Source organism: Callithrix jacchus, chromosome 12 (genome assembly GCF_049354715.1).
Source record: "Callithrix jacchus isolate 240 chromosome 12, calJac240_pri, whole genome shotgun sequence".
NCBI lineage: Eukaryota > Metazoa > Chordata > Mammalia > Primates > Cebidae > Callithrix > Callithrix jacchus.
In genome coordinates, this window is record NC_133513.1 from 97,926,464 (window position 1) to 97,942,218 (window position 15,755).

Consider the following 15,755-nt stretch of genomic DNA (forward strand, 5'->3'; position numbering starts at 1 on the left):
CGTGTGCTGACTTCCAGGTTAGCTGTGTGCACTGAACAATTCTGAATGGTAACTGGCAGAGTGCCAGGTCCATGGCCAGCTCAGCACACAGGTGTCATGGTTCCAGTGTTCTGAACATTTCAGTTTTAAGAACCTAGTGTCAAGATTTGAGAGGCTAGCTTTAAAATTGATGAGATGAGCCTGTTTTCTCTAAGTGACCCCACTGGCTGGTGTCTGGAATCATAAAGTAGAGAGGATGGTTTGCTTTCTTATAAGAGCAAGTTCTGTCAGCATAGCTGTCTCTGGCAATGGGGCTGAGACCTCTCTACCATTTGCCCCTCACCCCAGGCCAAGTGGGCCCATAGAATTCTGTGGTCAGGGCAGTGTGCAGTGGCCATCCTGGAAAGGACAGAGTTGAGGGCACTGTTGGTTCCACAGGTTCGCAGGCTCCCTGAGGTATCTTCATCAAATGGTACTTGTTCCTTTCAGACCAAATGAGCAGAACCTGCCAGAGGCATGGAGGAGGCTGAGACATAGAGGGTGTCCTTTGTTGGGAAGTCCTTCCTTTCAGCAGCCACTTTTGGAAAATAGCAAAGTCAGTGTTAATCTGTTATGCAGCTTGTGAAAGTGAGACCTTGTGTGATGATAAGCATACTATCTTCATGATAAGAGTTATTTGGATTCGGGAAGGAAGTTTGTTGTGACTTCCATCAGTCCTGCAGCAAGCCCTGAGAATTTAGCTCTTCTAAGATTTTTGTTATAAATAGTATGAGGAAAAGATGCTAGTTGGAAAACAACTTATCATTGTGTTGGTGGTTTAATAAAATTTAAGGTCCACAAGAGACCTTAGGGTTACGTAAGTGAGACCTCTCATGTTAATGATGGAATGGAGCTTGACAAAGATGCTCTCCTTAACCAAACTTGAGTTAGGGTCCTCTGAGCTCTATTTAAACTAGGCTCCCCTCTTGGGCATGTTTTCAAGAGCCCAATTTTTTACATGAATCCCTGTAAGTCAGGTTAGCCATAATCTCCCAGCCTCTGTTTCTAATCAAAGTCCTCATCTTCCACTATAATCTAGGTAATATCTGATCACCCTGACTTGTATTCAGCAAGAATCTTGTTAGATCAGTTTAGCAGAGAATTACCCTTCCCCGCTAGTAATTTTTCATCCACTGACCTCTAGTCTGCCCCTTATAAAAAATTCCCACTTTCCCTTGTTCTATTGAGCCCTATGTCTTTTCCCTACTGCAGAATTCCATTGCAGTAGTCCCTATACATAGTGCAGTAGTCCCTGTACATAGCGCAGTAGTCCCTGTACATAGCGCAGTAGTCCCTGTACATAGCACAGTAGTCCCTGTACATAGTGCAGTATCCCTATACATAGTGCAGTAGTCCTGAATAAACTTTATTTTATCATTTTAACGAGTGTCAGCATAATTTTTTCTTAACAGGCTTCGAAAAGTGGCTTGCCCAGGGAAACACGTTGAGTGCATTTAAAAATCAGCTCTAGACTCTCTATTTGTAGGCTCCAGCTTCAATATTCTTTCTCCACACCATGCTGCCTTTATGCCTTCAAGAGTATAGAATTAGGAAGTAATTAACTCTATAAAATATTTTACTTGGATTAATAAAAATGCAAATGACAGCCTCTAGAGAACGTGGTCTATCTCCACTCTTGCACTGCCTAGGATAGTTGCTCGAGGTGATTTGTTATTTAACCTTAATTCTAGTACAAATGAATTACAGACCCTTCCCTGGCATAAGACCTTGCTGGACTGTAGCATCTGCACTGTTGTGCTAGCATCCAAAGCCTCAAGCATATTTTCTAGGCAATTTTTGCTGTGTGTTCAGTTACCAATAGACATCAATAGTTGGTTAAAAACTTGTGAGTAGGTAAGGACAAGCTCATTTTTCCATTTATTTTTACAAATAAATACAAAACAATACAAAAACGAATACATTTGCACCTGCTTTGTACCAGATACGGTAAAACACACTGGAGCTGTTATAAAAAATGGTTCTTGTTCCCCTCCCTGTGTCCATGGGTTCTCATTGTTCAACACCCACTTATGAGTGAGAACATGCAGTGTTTGGTTTTCTGCTCTTGTGTCAGTTTGCTGAGAATGATGGTTTCCAGCTTTGTCCATGTCCCTGTAAAGGACGTGAACTCATCCCTTTTTATGGCTGCATTGTGTTCCATGGCATGTATGTGCTACATTTTCTTTATTCAGTCTGTCTTTGATGGGCATGTAGATGATGGGGTGACAGATGCAGCAAACCACCATGGCACATGTATACCTATGTAACAAACCTGCATGTTCTGCATATATACCCCAGAACTTAAAGTATAAAGATAAATAAATAAATAAATTTAAAAAATGGTTTTTATCTTCAAGGAATTACAATCAAGGAAGTCCCAGAATAAGGACAGTATAGCCAAACCAATAGGATAAATGCTAAAATAGAAATATGTACAAAATAGTATGGGACCACAAAGGAGATTGTGATTATTTCCCCCAAGGAAAGCTGGAAAAAGGGTGATGCTGGAGTTAGATGTTGAGGGTTAGAGGAAAATTCACCAAGTAAAGGAAACAGGGATGGATAGTGCAGACATGGGGATGATGGGTACAGAAGCGGAGGGCAGTGAAAATGTAGGACATGCTCAGGAAAGTTTAGTGAGGCTGGAGAGAAAGGGGCAGAGGAGCAAGTGGCCAGCAATGGGTCCAGAAAGGGAGGTTGAAGCCAGATTTTATAAGACTTAGCTTGGAAGATGCAGCTTGACTGATTCCAATGGGTAATTACTACCAAGGTGTGAGGTGAACAGATCTGGATGGTAGAAAACTAACCCGGTAACAGCAAGGGGGATGGGAGAAGAATAGATGAAGAGCATCAGACTGGGGGATTGTTGCAAACATGATGATGTATGAGCCACAGCATTGCTGTGAAGATGGAAACAATACCAGGGATCTAGGTTATTTAGGAAATAGAATCATTAAGACTTGGAGACTGATCTGGGTTCTAGAGATAGGCAAGGAGAGAGACCAGGAGTGATTTCTAGAGCTTCTGTGCCTGCAGTAGACAAGAGACAGAGAATAAGAAGTCAGCTTTTAGCGGACTGATGATTAAAGTTAACATAACTGATGACCATGTGGAGCTAGTAGCCTAGGGAAGGGTTTGAAATATTGACAATTTGTTTATTCAGTAAACATGCTGAGTGTGCATAATGTGTAAAACTTTGTCCTGTACATTTTAGAGAAAGGAGAAATGAATGAATGCCTCTTCACTTTTGTTTATTTTTTAACATTTTAGTATACTGCATTCTGTTAGGAGGTTTCCCATGTGTCATATTTTTGTAACCTCTCAAATGCCTCATGAGACTAAATTATTCCACCCCCCCTTTTTTTTTAGTTTTTGAGACAGAGTCTTGCTCTGCCAGTCAGGCTGGAGTGCAACGGTGTAATCTCAGCTCACTCCAGCTTTGGCCTCCCAAGTTCAAGTGATTTTTCTGCTTTAGCCTCTGAGCTGGGACTACAGGCACATGCCATCATGCCTGGGTAATTTTTAGTAGAGATGGGGTTTCACCATGTTGGCCAGGCTGGTCTCAAACCCCTGAACTCAGGTGATCTGCTCATCTTGGCCTCCCAAAGTGCTGGGATTACAGGGATGAGCCACCTTGCCAAGCATCTTTCTTCTTCAGATAAGAAGCCCGAGGCTCCAGCAGGGTAAATAACTTGTGCATGGTCATGCAAACAGAGAGCTATAGGTGTAGGAATGAAACAGAGATTTTGCTACACCCAACATTCATGTTCTTTCCTCTTATGAAGGAAGTTTTGTGAGTTTCCTTGTTTGAGGAGCTTACATTGTGGTTGGGAAGCAGAACATACAGAAATTAATCATGATACTATTGAAGAGTTAGAGAAGAGGCATGTACAGTGTGCCTCTTTTCTCTGGTATAGAAAAGAGATTAGGAGGAGGGCTAGAGAAGCTTTTACAGAGAAGGTGCAGGTGGGTGTTTGCACTGGTCCCAGGGACTAGGAATTTTCTAGCTTGGATGGGGATGGGGATGGGGATGGGGGTGACTCTTAAGGGTCCTCACATTGGGAAAGAGGCTGAGGTCTAAGGATGACTTGAGCCCAGGAATTTGAGGCTCAAAGCATCAGGCTGATGTGATGCTGTGATTGTGTCACTATACTCCATCCAGGGTAGGCAAAGAGTGAGAGCCTGTCTCTTAAAAAAAAAAAAAAGAAAAAGAAAAAAGGTTATTATGTAGTTTTAAATACTAAGCTTCTGAAGCTAAGCTGTGGGCCAGGGAAGCACTGATTAGCATTAGAAGGTGGATAAAAGCTCAAAACAAAGGTTGGGGCTGTTAGTTACTAGGGTGTCAAATGCAGTTCAAAACAAGGCTCAGAGCCAGAGTTTGGAACTGAGATTGTGGCAGATTTCAGGCTCCTACACGGTCAGTTGACTACAGAGAAAATGCATTGACCTCTGTCCCTTCTAAAGCCTGAGTTGGAGAAGTTTTGCAAGTCTAGCCAAGGATGCTGATGACAGAAAGGGGAGGTGAGAACTGACGATACAGGTGATGGAAAAAGGGAGGGAGGTCTCTGTGAGGCAGAGTTTGGGGACAGGTGAACAGTATCGTAGGGCAGTCAAATACTTAAATCCCACTGTTTGGCACCCTCTCTCCCTCCTTCATCATGGAAGGCAGGATGGAAAGAAAGGAGCCTCTGTTTCTGTTTTTGGCATAGGTTGGTGTGCTGGAAAGGAGGAGCAAGTAGCTGGTGAGATCATTGGAATGACGAACATGCCCCCTCCCCGACCCCCCCCCCCCCCCCCGCCGTAAGCAGCCCAGTGTCACAGGCTTTTCACCCTGGACACACCCACATCGTTGTCCCTGTGTAAGGCTTACAACCCTCTGCCTGGTATGGTCTCATTTAGCCAGTGAGCCCCGTAAGTTCTCTGGGCACTTCCTGCTCCTCCAAGGGTACCTTGCTTCAGGCTCAATAGAGTGGGTATGAAGTTGGTTATACCCTGGTGACCTCAAGAGACAGCCTGGCCACTCTCCCATGGCCTCCACACACAACTCCAGTACAGAGGGTCCACTGGTGGGAACTTGTGTGCTTCCACAGCTCCACATAGAGCCTCAGGCAGTCTCCAGCAGCTCCTTTCACCAAACAACTTCACAAAGGGCAAAAAAGTAGGTCTCTGAGAAAGGCTGGGAGCAAAGGGAAGTGCGCTTAGGTAGTAAGCAGATGCATTAGTCTAATTGCTCTTATAAAATTAATGGGGCTTTTTGTCTCTGAAGATCACTTTAAGCACTCAAGTGATTTGGGAAGAAAGGTGCAGGTCAGTCAGGGGAGACCCTGGTTTTCCTTTAGATATAGCTGCCCGTTGATAAAATGATCTCTCTCTTTTCTTTTTTCTCTTTTACCTGCAGGTCGACAGATTATGGTACCACCTATGAAAAGCTGAATGACAAAGTGGGTTTGAAGACTGTCCTCAGTTACCTCTATGTCAATCCCACCAACAAAAGGAAGGTAAGAGGCTGGGTCAGTAGGTCCTTAGCACTCCTGCTGGGTAGCCATGCTGAGTAGGGCCAGAGGTTCAGGAAAATACTCAGTAGTCATGGAATCACTTACAGAGGCCTGGTTTATATGCTGGGAACTTCACAAACACTGTTTGTAATTCTAACAGCCTTGATAGTAATAATAATAATAGTAGCGACAGCAGCAGTGGTAGTAATGCCACCAGTAAAAGTATGTACCAACATCTTATCTCATTTATCCTCACAATGAATCTATGGGATAGAAATTATTATTGTCCCCATTTGGCAAGAAAAGAAGCTAAGAGAGGTGAAGTAACTTCCTACCCTGAATCAGATGGTGGTAAGTAACAGATCTAGAATGTGAGCATGGGTTTGCTCAACTTCAGAGTTGAGTCTTTCCACTGCCTTCCTCTTGCTGGTACATTTTTTGAGAACCCCTTATTCCCAGGGACATTGTTTCTGCCACGTGAAGAAAAGGCAGCTCCTGGCTTCTTCAACTTGATCCTGAGCTGCTTCTGAGGAAGAGGGTAGACCTGGCTCCTCTAGCACCTCTGCTTCTCTGCTTGCCTCTTGAATTAGTAGCTAGGATGAAATCATCTAAGGTCAGACCTTGGCCATGGAAATCTACTGGGAGGAGGAAGAGGCCTGGATTCTATGGAACAATGGTCAGTTTTAGAAAAGAAACACTGCACCATATATTATCTTTGGGGACATGTGCTCTTTCTCCAGCTAAGAAAGCACTGCTATTTAGAGACTTAGGCAGACATGATTCAAATAAATGCACCAAAATCACCACATTAAAGGTCATTTTAATATTTCTAAAAAGCTAAAAACAAAACAAAACAATGGTTCCATCAAGCTCTCCTCTTGAAATCTTATTTCCATTGCCCTGTGGTTTTGCCAGTGCTTTTTCCTCAAGGTAAGCTCAGGAGTAATCTTCAAACCATTGCATGGATGTCTCTGACCTCTAACATGGTGGAGTCCAAGTTGTGGCTGAGAATTATGACTGGCTCAGAGTGGAGCAGCTTTGCCCTGAGCCCTTAGCAGCATAATGTGTATGCATAGACTTTCTCCTCACCTCCACCTCCAGTGCCCCTAAGTACACCTAGCAAAGGGAGGAAGCAGAATTGTTGGCTTCTGGTTCAGCATTGGTGATAGATAACCAAAGGATCCAGTTAGCTATAGGGGCTCCCAGGCCCTAGACTGTGCCCACTAGTCAAGTGCCAAACCCTTCATCATCAGGGTGCCTGTGTAGGCACCTGTTACTGGTTTTAGTTAAGTAGTTTCTTTTTTCTTTGTCCCAAAGCATTGTCATTTTCACAGTTTTCAGTATTGTTATTTGAATTACTGGATTTACAGCTAGAAGAAAGCACAGATTTCACCTAGACGAGTGGTTATTAATAGTTTCTTTTAATTTGCTTATTTTTAAATTAACATTTAAGATTGTATGTATTTATATTGTACAACATAATGTTTTGAAGTACATATGCATTGTGGAGTAGTTAATTCTAGCTAATTAACAAATGCAGTAACTTACATAGTTATCATTTTGTGGTGAGAACACTTAATACCTACTCTCTTATCATTTTTCAAGGAAACAATATATTGCCATTAACTATAGTCATCATGCTCTGCAATAGATATCTTGAACTCATTCCTCCCATATAACTGTAATTTTTTATTTTTTGACCAACACCTCCCAAACATTGCCTCCCCTTTAACCACTCAGCCACTGTTAACCACCATTCTATTATCTAATTCTGAGATTAACTTTTTTAGATTCCACATATGTATGAGATCAAGTGGTATTTGTCTTTCTGTGTCTGGCTTATTTAACTTAGCATAATGTCTTCAGGTTCATCCATGTGGTCACAAAAGACAAGATTTTCTTTTTATGGCTGAATAGTATTTTATTGTGTCTGTGTACCACATTTTCTTTATTCATTCATCTACTGATAGACACTAAGTTGATCCTATATCATGGCTATTGTGAGTAGTGCTGCAATGAACATGAGAGTGCAGAAATCTCTTGGACATACTGATTTCATTTTCTTTGGATACAGACCCACTGGTGGGATTGCTTGTTCATATGGTAGCTCTGTTTTTAATTTTTGAGGAACTCCATACTGTTTTCTATAATAGTTGTACTAATTTACATTCCCACCAACAGTGTGCCTAACAGTTTTTGAACTGCCGCTCTTTTACACATGTGATTAAAGTTCTAGGTGGCCTCTCTAGAAATATGCCTGTGCCACAAAAATTTTCAGACGTTTTGAGGAGTTTGTGGATACCTCATATCCTGCTCATGAACCCAAGATGTCCATGGAATCTCGGTTAGAAATCATGTATCCATGTCAACAAATTCATTTTACAGATGAGGAAGCCAAAAAAGCTCATGTAGCCAAGTAGAAAAAGGAACCAGGATCAGAACTCTTGATTGTCATGCCAGATTTATTTGCAAGAACTCTGCACTCTTGATTGTCAGGCCAGATTTATTTGCATCAGCTTATTCTTTGCCCCTTTTCCTCTTAAACAGTGTAGAGGTTCAAAATTGCTTTATGATCTTGAATTGAAGCTTGGTGCCATGTCCTTGATGGGCACATGATAAAAGTTGACTGAATCAAGCCAGCAGGGATGGTATGATTTCTTCTCCAGCCCTTCTCCCTTCTTGAGAAGGAAGCGGAGGCCCACAGAGGACAACTGCCCACCCAGGCAGCTCAGCAGGTGAGTGACAGCCTTGTCGGTTGGTCTCATGAGTCCTAGTTTAGTGCTTCTCCTATCCACACAAGTGCCTTGAGCTTACTGGGTCTCAGTGGGTGTATGGACTTTGTGCAAAGCAAGAACTGGATATCCGGCACATGAAAGGTGCCCTACAGCATTGATCTCTGTCTTATAGCTGGGCCACAACAGAATTAATCATATTTTTATGTAGATGATAGATAGGCCATTTTTGTGAGGATTTTTCTAAGTGGCTCCTGAAGGTTTGTACCTGTTTGTATCCATTTGGGTATTCATCTGTCATGTGTGTTTCCTCTTGGACACGATCATAATAATGTTTCTTTTCATCTTTCGCTGTTTTTTTCTACTCTTGACAGTCTGAACTCTCCTTAGCGCAACTAAGAAGTTCTTAGAAGTGATGGAGACAAAGGACGGATTAAGGCAGATTTTGTGGGTTGGAAGGAACGTAGAGTTGGGATTTGGCGATCAGTGACATGGAGATACCGCCTCTGTTTATCCTTCCCTGTGGTGACATTCAGGCAGTGGGCTCTCGGGAGCAATTTCTCACAGACACTATTGCTCAGTAAACAGGAGTTAGGCCTATTCTGTTGTCCAGTCTGAGAAACATCACCAAAATATAGTTAACTTCCATCTAGGAGGCACTGCCACACAGAAAGGTAAAAGCACAGACAATTCTTTTTCACTCAGATTAGGGCAAGATAAGCAGCAGGCCAATGGCATGGATTTATTTTTTAGAAAATAGCAATAGAAATTCATATTCGTAAGGATTCTATGTGATCTGAAGTGCTTTCTGAATCATCCAAGGAAAAATGAAATTGAATTCAATTTCATTTTCCTAAGTGGTCCGTATTATATTCTGAGCCTTTTGATGTTGACAGTACACACGTCATCTACACTCTAACTTTTTCATAACCAGTATATTCAGTTTAGAAGAAATACCCCTTCTCCAGCCACTTAGGCAAAATTACAGTTTGATATAAATAAAAATACTCTTATTTGTTTCTTTATTAGTCTAGAGCTCTGGAACCTTGTAATGCAACTTTGTTTTTAAGTTTCCTTCTTTAAGTTTGCATTCAAGTTTAAACCTATGGTCATATGAATGCTCATCTCACTTTGTGTTAGGCAAGATTGTTTGGATTCTGTTAGTACCCAGATTATCTGTAGCAACCCATTTCATCGGTCAGCCAATGGCAGTAGTCCCTGACAGACTTTTGAGTTCATCTTGAAGAAGCACTTACTTTTCACCTAATGAGTTATTTACTCGACAGATGGCTGCTGCTTTCCTTAGAGACTATGAATACATCAAATGAGATCTGTTGCCCCTGGCAAAACAGTAAATTGAGCTTGTATTTATATAGTTGCTCCCAAAGCTAATTGTTGATTTTTAAAATATTTTCTAACAACATAAAATTATCCAAATACAGATCGTTAATAAACCATTAAGTTGGAAGCAGAGGTGTTAACCTGTGTATAGTTTCCTTCTACCAGTAATCATCTCAGTTAGCACTAACCGAGTACCTACTATCCTAAGCTCCCTTTTAAGAGTTTTATCCACATGATCTGTAATCCTCCCAGCAACTTTGAAAGTAGGCAGGGTAAGAAAATAGACTCTGATAAATTACCCCAAGACTATATTGCTATAAATGGTGGATCTATAGCAGCTTTCCCAATGGGTTTATTTTGGGGACAAATTAGTCATTCAGCAATTCTGGGCTTCCTGGAGGTAGTTGGGATTTAGACTGGAAGTGCTGTCTTTCTCACAGGCTGTGAGCAGGGTATAATCATTTCATCTAGTGGGTTTTATAATTCCCTGTCTAAACAAGAGTATTGATATGAAATGTGTGACGCTGCTTCAGTTGAAGTTGTCCTGGACTGCTATTCTGTGGCATGGTGGCATCAGCATTATTTTAACGACCTTGACCCACTCTGACTATTTGATGTGAATTTTGCATCCCAGTTGTTTGCCTTTCTCCAGCTACTGGCCAATTAGCTCATAGCCTGGGTTTGAGCCCAACTTTCTTGTAAGAGCCCAGCATTGCTGGATGTATCTGAGCCTGGTGCTTAAAGATGAGGAACAGTGTATTAGCTCTGGAAGCAGGTGAGTGCACAGTTTGCCTCCCAGAGGAGTGGCTCCATTATGGTGGGGGCTAGCTCACAGCTTCTCCTTCCCCTTGCAGGAGATAAACATCCCTGGGTTCCCAGAACTCATTACTGTCAGTTGATTCTTGTCCTCAGGCCCATGCAGAATGGCAAGTGCCAAGGTCAAGTCTGCTGTGCTTTGTAAAAACAGGCTGAAGCCCTTATGCCTTAACCAGAGAGGAGCCTGACTCCCATGGGTAAGCTTATTTGAGAATGAACCTCTGAGTGGACAGGGAAATGCAGGCATATTATTGTATAATTACTCTGACTCCAAAGTGACTGCCACCTGCAACTTTGGAGAGAGTGTATTGGAAATGGCAGAGAGGCACACTGGTCTGACAGCCAGAGAATGTGGCCACATTACTACAGTTAGAGGTATATGTGCCTCTGTGTATGTGTGTGTGTGTGTGTGTGTGTGTGTGTGTGTATGTGTGTGTGTGATTGTGTGTGATGAAAACTATAAACCTTATAGTTTTCATCTGTATAAGCTAATGAGTTTTTTCTATTGAGCTTCTAATAAGTTCTAGGCACTGGGCTAAGTTCCTTACTACACTTAATATTCTAAGTTTTACTATTAATCTCCTGAGCCTCGTAGTTTGTTGTTGTTGTTGCTATTGTTTTGTTTTTGTTTTTGTTTTTTTGAGATGGAGTTTTGCTCTTGTTGCCCAGGCTGGCGTGCAATGGTGCAATCTCAGCTCACCACAACCTCCGCCTCCTAGGTTCAAGTGATTCTCCTGCCTCAGCCTCCCAAGTAGCTGGGATTATAGGCATGTGCCACCATACCTGGCTAATTTTGTATTTTTAGTAGAGACAGTGTTTCTCCATGTTGGTCAGGCTGCCTTGGCCTCCCAAAGTAATGGGAGTACAGGCATGAGCCACCATGCTGGCCTGAGCCTGGTAGTTTTATCCCCATTCAGTAGATGAAGAAACTGAGGCTCAAGCAGATAGACACTTACTTTTGGAAAATAGCTAATAAGAGGGGATCCAGGATTCCTGTTCACATCTATCTGACCACAGGGTTGGTACCACTGCCACAGGTATAAAGACTAGGTGAGTTGTAGTCATCACTCTACTGGTGGTAACCCTGTTGCCTGGGGTTTTCTGTTCATTAGTGTTACAGGATTAGCAGTTTGTTGGAGGAGGAGGGCAGTCTTACATCCTGCATTCCTAATTGATTTACCAGTGATAAGGATAACTTCTAGGCTACCCAGAAGAAATATGATGGGAATGACTAGTGAGATTCTTACAGTGAGCAAGCTGCCTTCGTCAAGCTGTTCAAGAGGCATCACATGTGTGGTTGGTTGCTGGTTATGGCAATTTCGCTCTCTGGATACAACACATAAACTTGAGCTATCTTTAAAACTCTGGAAAACCTTTATCCAAAATGCAGCACAAAATTTTAAAATACTGGACTCCCAAGATAGCTGGAGGGTCAGGGAAAGTAAGCATGAGGTTAACACACTTTCAATCCACAAATATTAAAGTCTCTTACACTAAAGTAAGGCCAAAAAAGGTGGAAGGGTAATTTTAGGCTGTTGAACAATCTTTTAAAAATGTCTACCTCCGAGCAAAGTACGTTGTGAGGGCGGGAGTTTCCTGCTTTCAAAAATGTGCAGTTTACCTGGGGCGGACGAGATGCATGCAAGGAAATGACTACCTACATAGACCTGGGTCTCAAATTCGGCTGCATGCAGGGCCAGAAGATAATGCCAAGGAAGGTGTGGGCCGGGTAGAGACTTGGCAGCCCCTGTCTGCAGTGCCTTTCACTACTGGGCTCCAAATGACTGTTGTCATGTGAAAATGAAGGCCCAGCATAGCCAGTTATTGTTAACATCCCTTTTAGCATGTTCTGAGTTTTAAAGAGATTTTTCTATATAGATTTTAATATGAAACATCTGTGTTTTAAAATGTTTAGGAGGTGGAGTTCAGGGTTTGGGGGCTAACAGGCAGTACCGAGTCTACTTTTATCCCTGTTCCCAATTGGCAGCATGTGGCATATTCGGAGTGGTAACTAAAGCTACAGGTGAAAAGTTGGTGTTTGCAAAGTGGTCTTTGGAATCACAGGAGAACACTTTGTAGACTTCCTTGTTGGGGAGCTGCACTGATACCTTTATTATTTGTGTGAGAGATAAACCAAGTCAAGTGTGGCTTACAGAGATTTCCCTTTGACTCAAATGAAGCACATGGTTGATCCTTCAGTATAAAGGGACTTTTTGTGTCACTATTGGATAAGGCCACTAGAGTAGGGGTAGGAGACAGATGTCTCTTTTCTGCTCTTGGCGTTGCCCCTGAGTAACTTAGTGTCCTTATATAGGCCAGTTGCTTCTCAGGGCTTCCATTTCTCTATTTGTATAATGGCAAGTTTGTGTTCTATGCTTTTTGAAGCCCCTTCCAGCTCAGGTGGTCTGGATAGCCTCCATTTAGACAGTGTTTCTCAAAGGCCTTTGCAGTACCATGTGATGATCTGTGGATTCTGTGGCTCAATGGACAGCCTGTTGGGAAGTCTTTGGCAAGTGTAATCCTTATAGCTCTTAGTTCTATGAATACATGTTGGCTGACCAAGCCCTGTTACCCAGGCCATCTTTTCTGAAGTTATAGTTCCTTGGTCAAAAGGTGGGTCCCTGCAACACACTGGCTTTGCAGGTTGAAGTCAGAGCAGCAGCACTACTTGATGGCACAGTTGAGGGGTTCTATCAGCATGAGCCAATGCAACTTCATAGGAGCAGGACAGTCGTTACCTAGGGATGTTCAGCTGTTCTCCTGCAGGCAAGGGAGCTAGAGACGCTGTCTAGATCTGTTCTGGTAACCCGGAATAGAGGATACCAAGTGTTGGAATAGGAAGTGGGAGCTTAGCTCTGCTGTACTGCACTCCCTTCTTCATGGCCATTGACTTAATAATGCATCAGCCAGACGTCTCTCCTCTATGAGCCTTTCTTTTTCCCTTCATAAAATGTACATAATAACCTGTCTGTTAAGGAGCAAAGAAGTCTCTGTTAGTGCTAGTATCTGTTTCTGTTCATAAAGGCAAAAGTATCTATGATAATAATGAAAATGACGGTAACAATAATAATATAAGAAGGAGCTAGAGTTTTTTTCAGAGTTTGTTGTGTGCTGAAAATTATCCTAAATGCTTTATATGAATTAACTCATTTAATACTTAAACAGCGACTCTGTGATGTTAGCAATGTCATTATGCAATTTACAGATGATGGACGTTTGGCACTGAGATGTAAGCAGTTTGCTCAGATTTGTTGCTGATGGTCATGTGCCTTGGTTTAATGTGCTCATTTAACTCATTTCCACTCGTATTTAATTATTAGACACACTGCATATTGGAACTTAAAGGGCTCTCAGAGACTGTGCAAACCCTCATTGAATAGAAGAAACCACTCAGGGACTTGTCTGAGGTCATAGAGTCATTTGCCTCAGAGCTGGGGCTGCAGCAGTTTACTGACTCCTAGTTTAGTATTCCCTGCCAAGCCCATAAGGCTGATGACAACTGGAGGATTCTGATCTGAAGGAGAACCTCAACTGGGAACAAGGTGAGCACAAATATGAAATGGTAGGAAAATAGCATTCCCCATGGGTCCTGCTGAATGTCCGTGGTGGCTCTATGGCTTACAGAGATATCCACAGCCTCTCAGTACTCCACTCTCAAAGCCAAAGGGTATTGCAGCTGAAATCTCACTTCACATGAACCTGGGAAACCAAGTACTTGCATTCAAAACTGCCCAGAATGGTGGAGCAGCATGACCAAGGCCAGATGTCTTGATAAAGAAACAAGAGGCTGTGTCCTTGGGAGATGAGCTATCTGGGAAAATAATCAGGATTTCTGATTTAGGTCTTTCTGCTAACTAACTGTATAGCATTGGGAAGTCATTTAAATTCTCTGATCCTCATCTTCTCAATTTGTAAAATGGGGATAAAAGATTACTACTTTCCTGTCCCTTTCTTTTAGAAGCATAACTAGCATGTTAGGTATACTTTGGTGGGTGGAATGGTCATTAGTGTTTTTTAATAAATCATGCTTACTACTGTCCACTAGCTCCCATGCCTGGTCAGCAAACTGCTTTAATTTTTTAAAAAAAATTTACTTTAAGTTTAGGGATACATGTGCAGAATGTGCGAGTTTGTTACATAGGTATACATGTGCCATGGTGGTTTGCTGCACCTATCAACCCGTCATCTAGGTTTTAAGGCTTGTATGCATTAGGTATTTGTCCTAATGCTCTCCCACCCCTAGCTCCTCACCCCCCATGCCCCAGTGTTTGATGTTCCCCTCCCTATGTTCATGTGTTCTCATTGTTCAGCTCCCACTATGAGTGAGAACAGGTGATGTTTGCTTTTCTGTTCCTGTGTTAGTTTGCTGAGAATGATGGTTTCCAGCTTCATCCATGTTCCTGCAAAGGACAGGTACCCAAAATGCTTTAATTTTAACCGTAGAACACATGACTAAGCTGAGTCTTTTTTTTTTTTTCTTTTTTAAAGAAAAGTAAATGCTAAATTGGGGAAGTTAACATAGGCATGTTGCTTTATGTTAGAATGACTAAGTTAAACCACTTAATTTTTATTTGTCCAAGGCAGACATGATATAAGGAATATGTACTACCAGAATAACTCTCCCTGGCTGCAGAAACCATGCTTCATGCCCATCTGAAGTGCTGACTGCTTTTTGCTACTTTTCAATGGGCATTGCCATGGTAATGTGAATCCCATCAATTCAGTGGATGGGTGGGAAAATGAATATTTTTCCCCAAACCTTTAGGCAAAAGTGGGTTTTTGTTAGTTTGGGGCTTTTAGGTTTCTTTTTCTTCTTTTGGTTTTCACTTTTAAATCTCAAATGTTACTATCAGAGCTGCAGGTATGGCAGGCAATGAGCAGGTGAAGAACCAATGGAAAAGGGTCCCAACATTGACATGTTAGCTAATAGGCTTCTGAATGTATTGCTGTGGCCCACAGAGAAAGTTGGAGAAGGTAGCAAGGAGATGCTGTGTCAGTTACTACAGCCTTAAAACAAAGTTGGTGTTTCTTTAGGCTTTGAAATTGCTCCTACGCAGCTTATTTTATTTTTGTTTATCAAATACACAAGAGAGCTTTTTCATGGCAAAAATAAAGAGCATAACTAGGAGAAAATGGAAGTTGTCATTTTTCTTAAAAAAAAGAAGCTACAGAAAGGGGAAGATTGTTACTACTGGGATGGAGCTGGTATCAAGATTGCAGACTGGAATCTAGGGTCCGGCCACCTGGCTGTTCCTCTAGTGCTGACCACAGTGGCTGCTGGGCCTCCCCTGCTGTGCTGTGAGCTGCCTGCTTTCAGGCTTCCTTAGAAAGGATATAGGTCTCAGAGACTTAG

The 15,755-nt window shown here is 42.2% G+C and overlaps 1 protein-coding gene across 1 annotated transcript in view; it reads left to right on the forward strand.

Annotated features, from left to right (window-relative positions):
* The window catches only part of SORCS3 (sortilin related VPS10 domain containing receptor 3), a 609,733-nt gene that overhangs the window by 256,674 nt on the left and 337,304 nt on the right, over positions 1-15,755 (forward strand). The window contains exon 3 of the mRNA XM_002756582.7: positions 5,417-5,516. Within this exon, the coding sequence (XP_002756628.3) occupies positions 5,417-5,516 (100 nt within the window). The remainder of the gene's footprint in view (positions 1-5,416; positions 5,517-15,755) is intronic.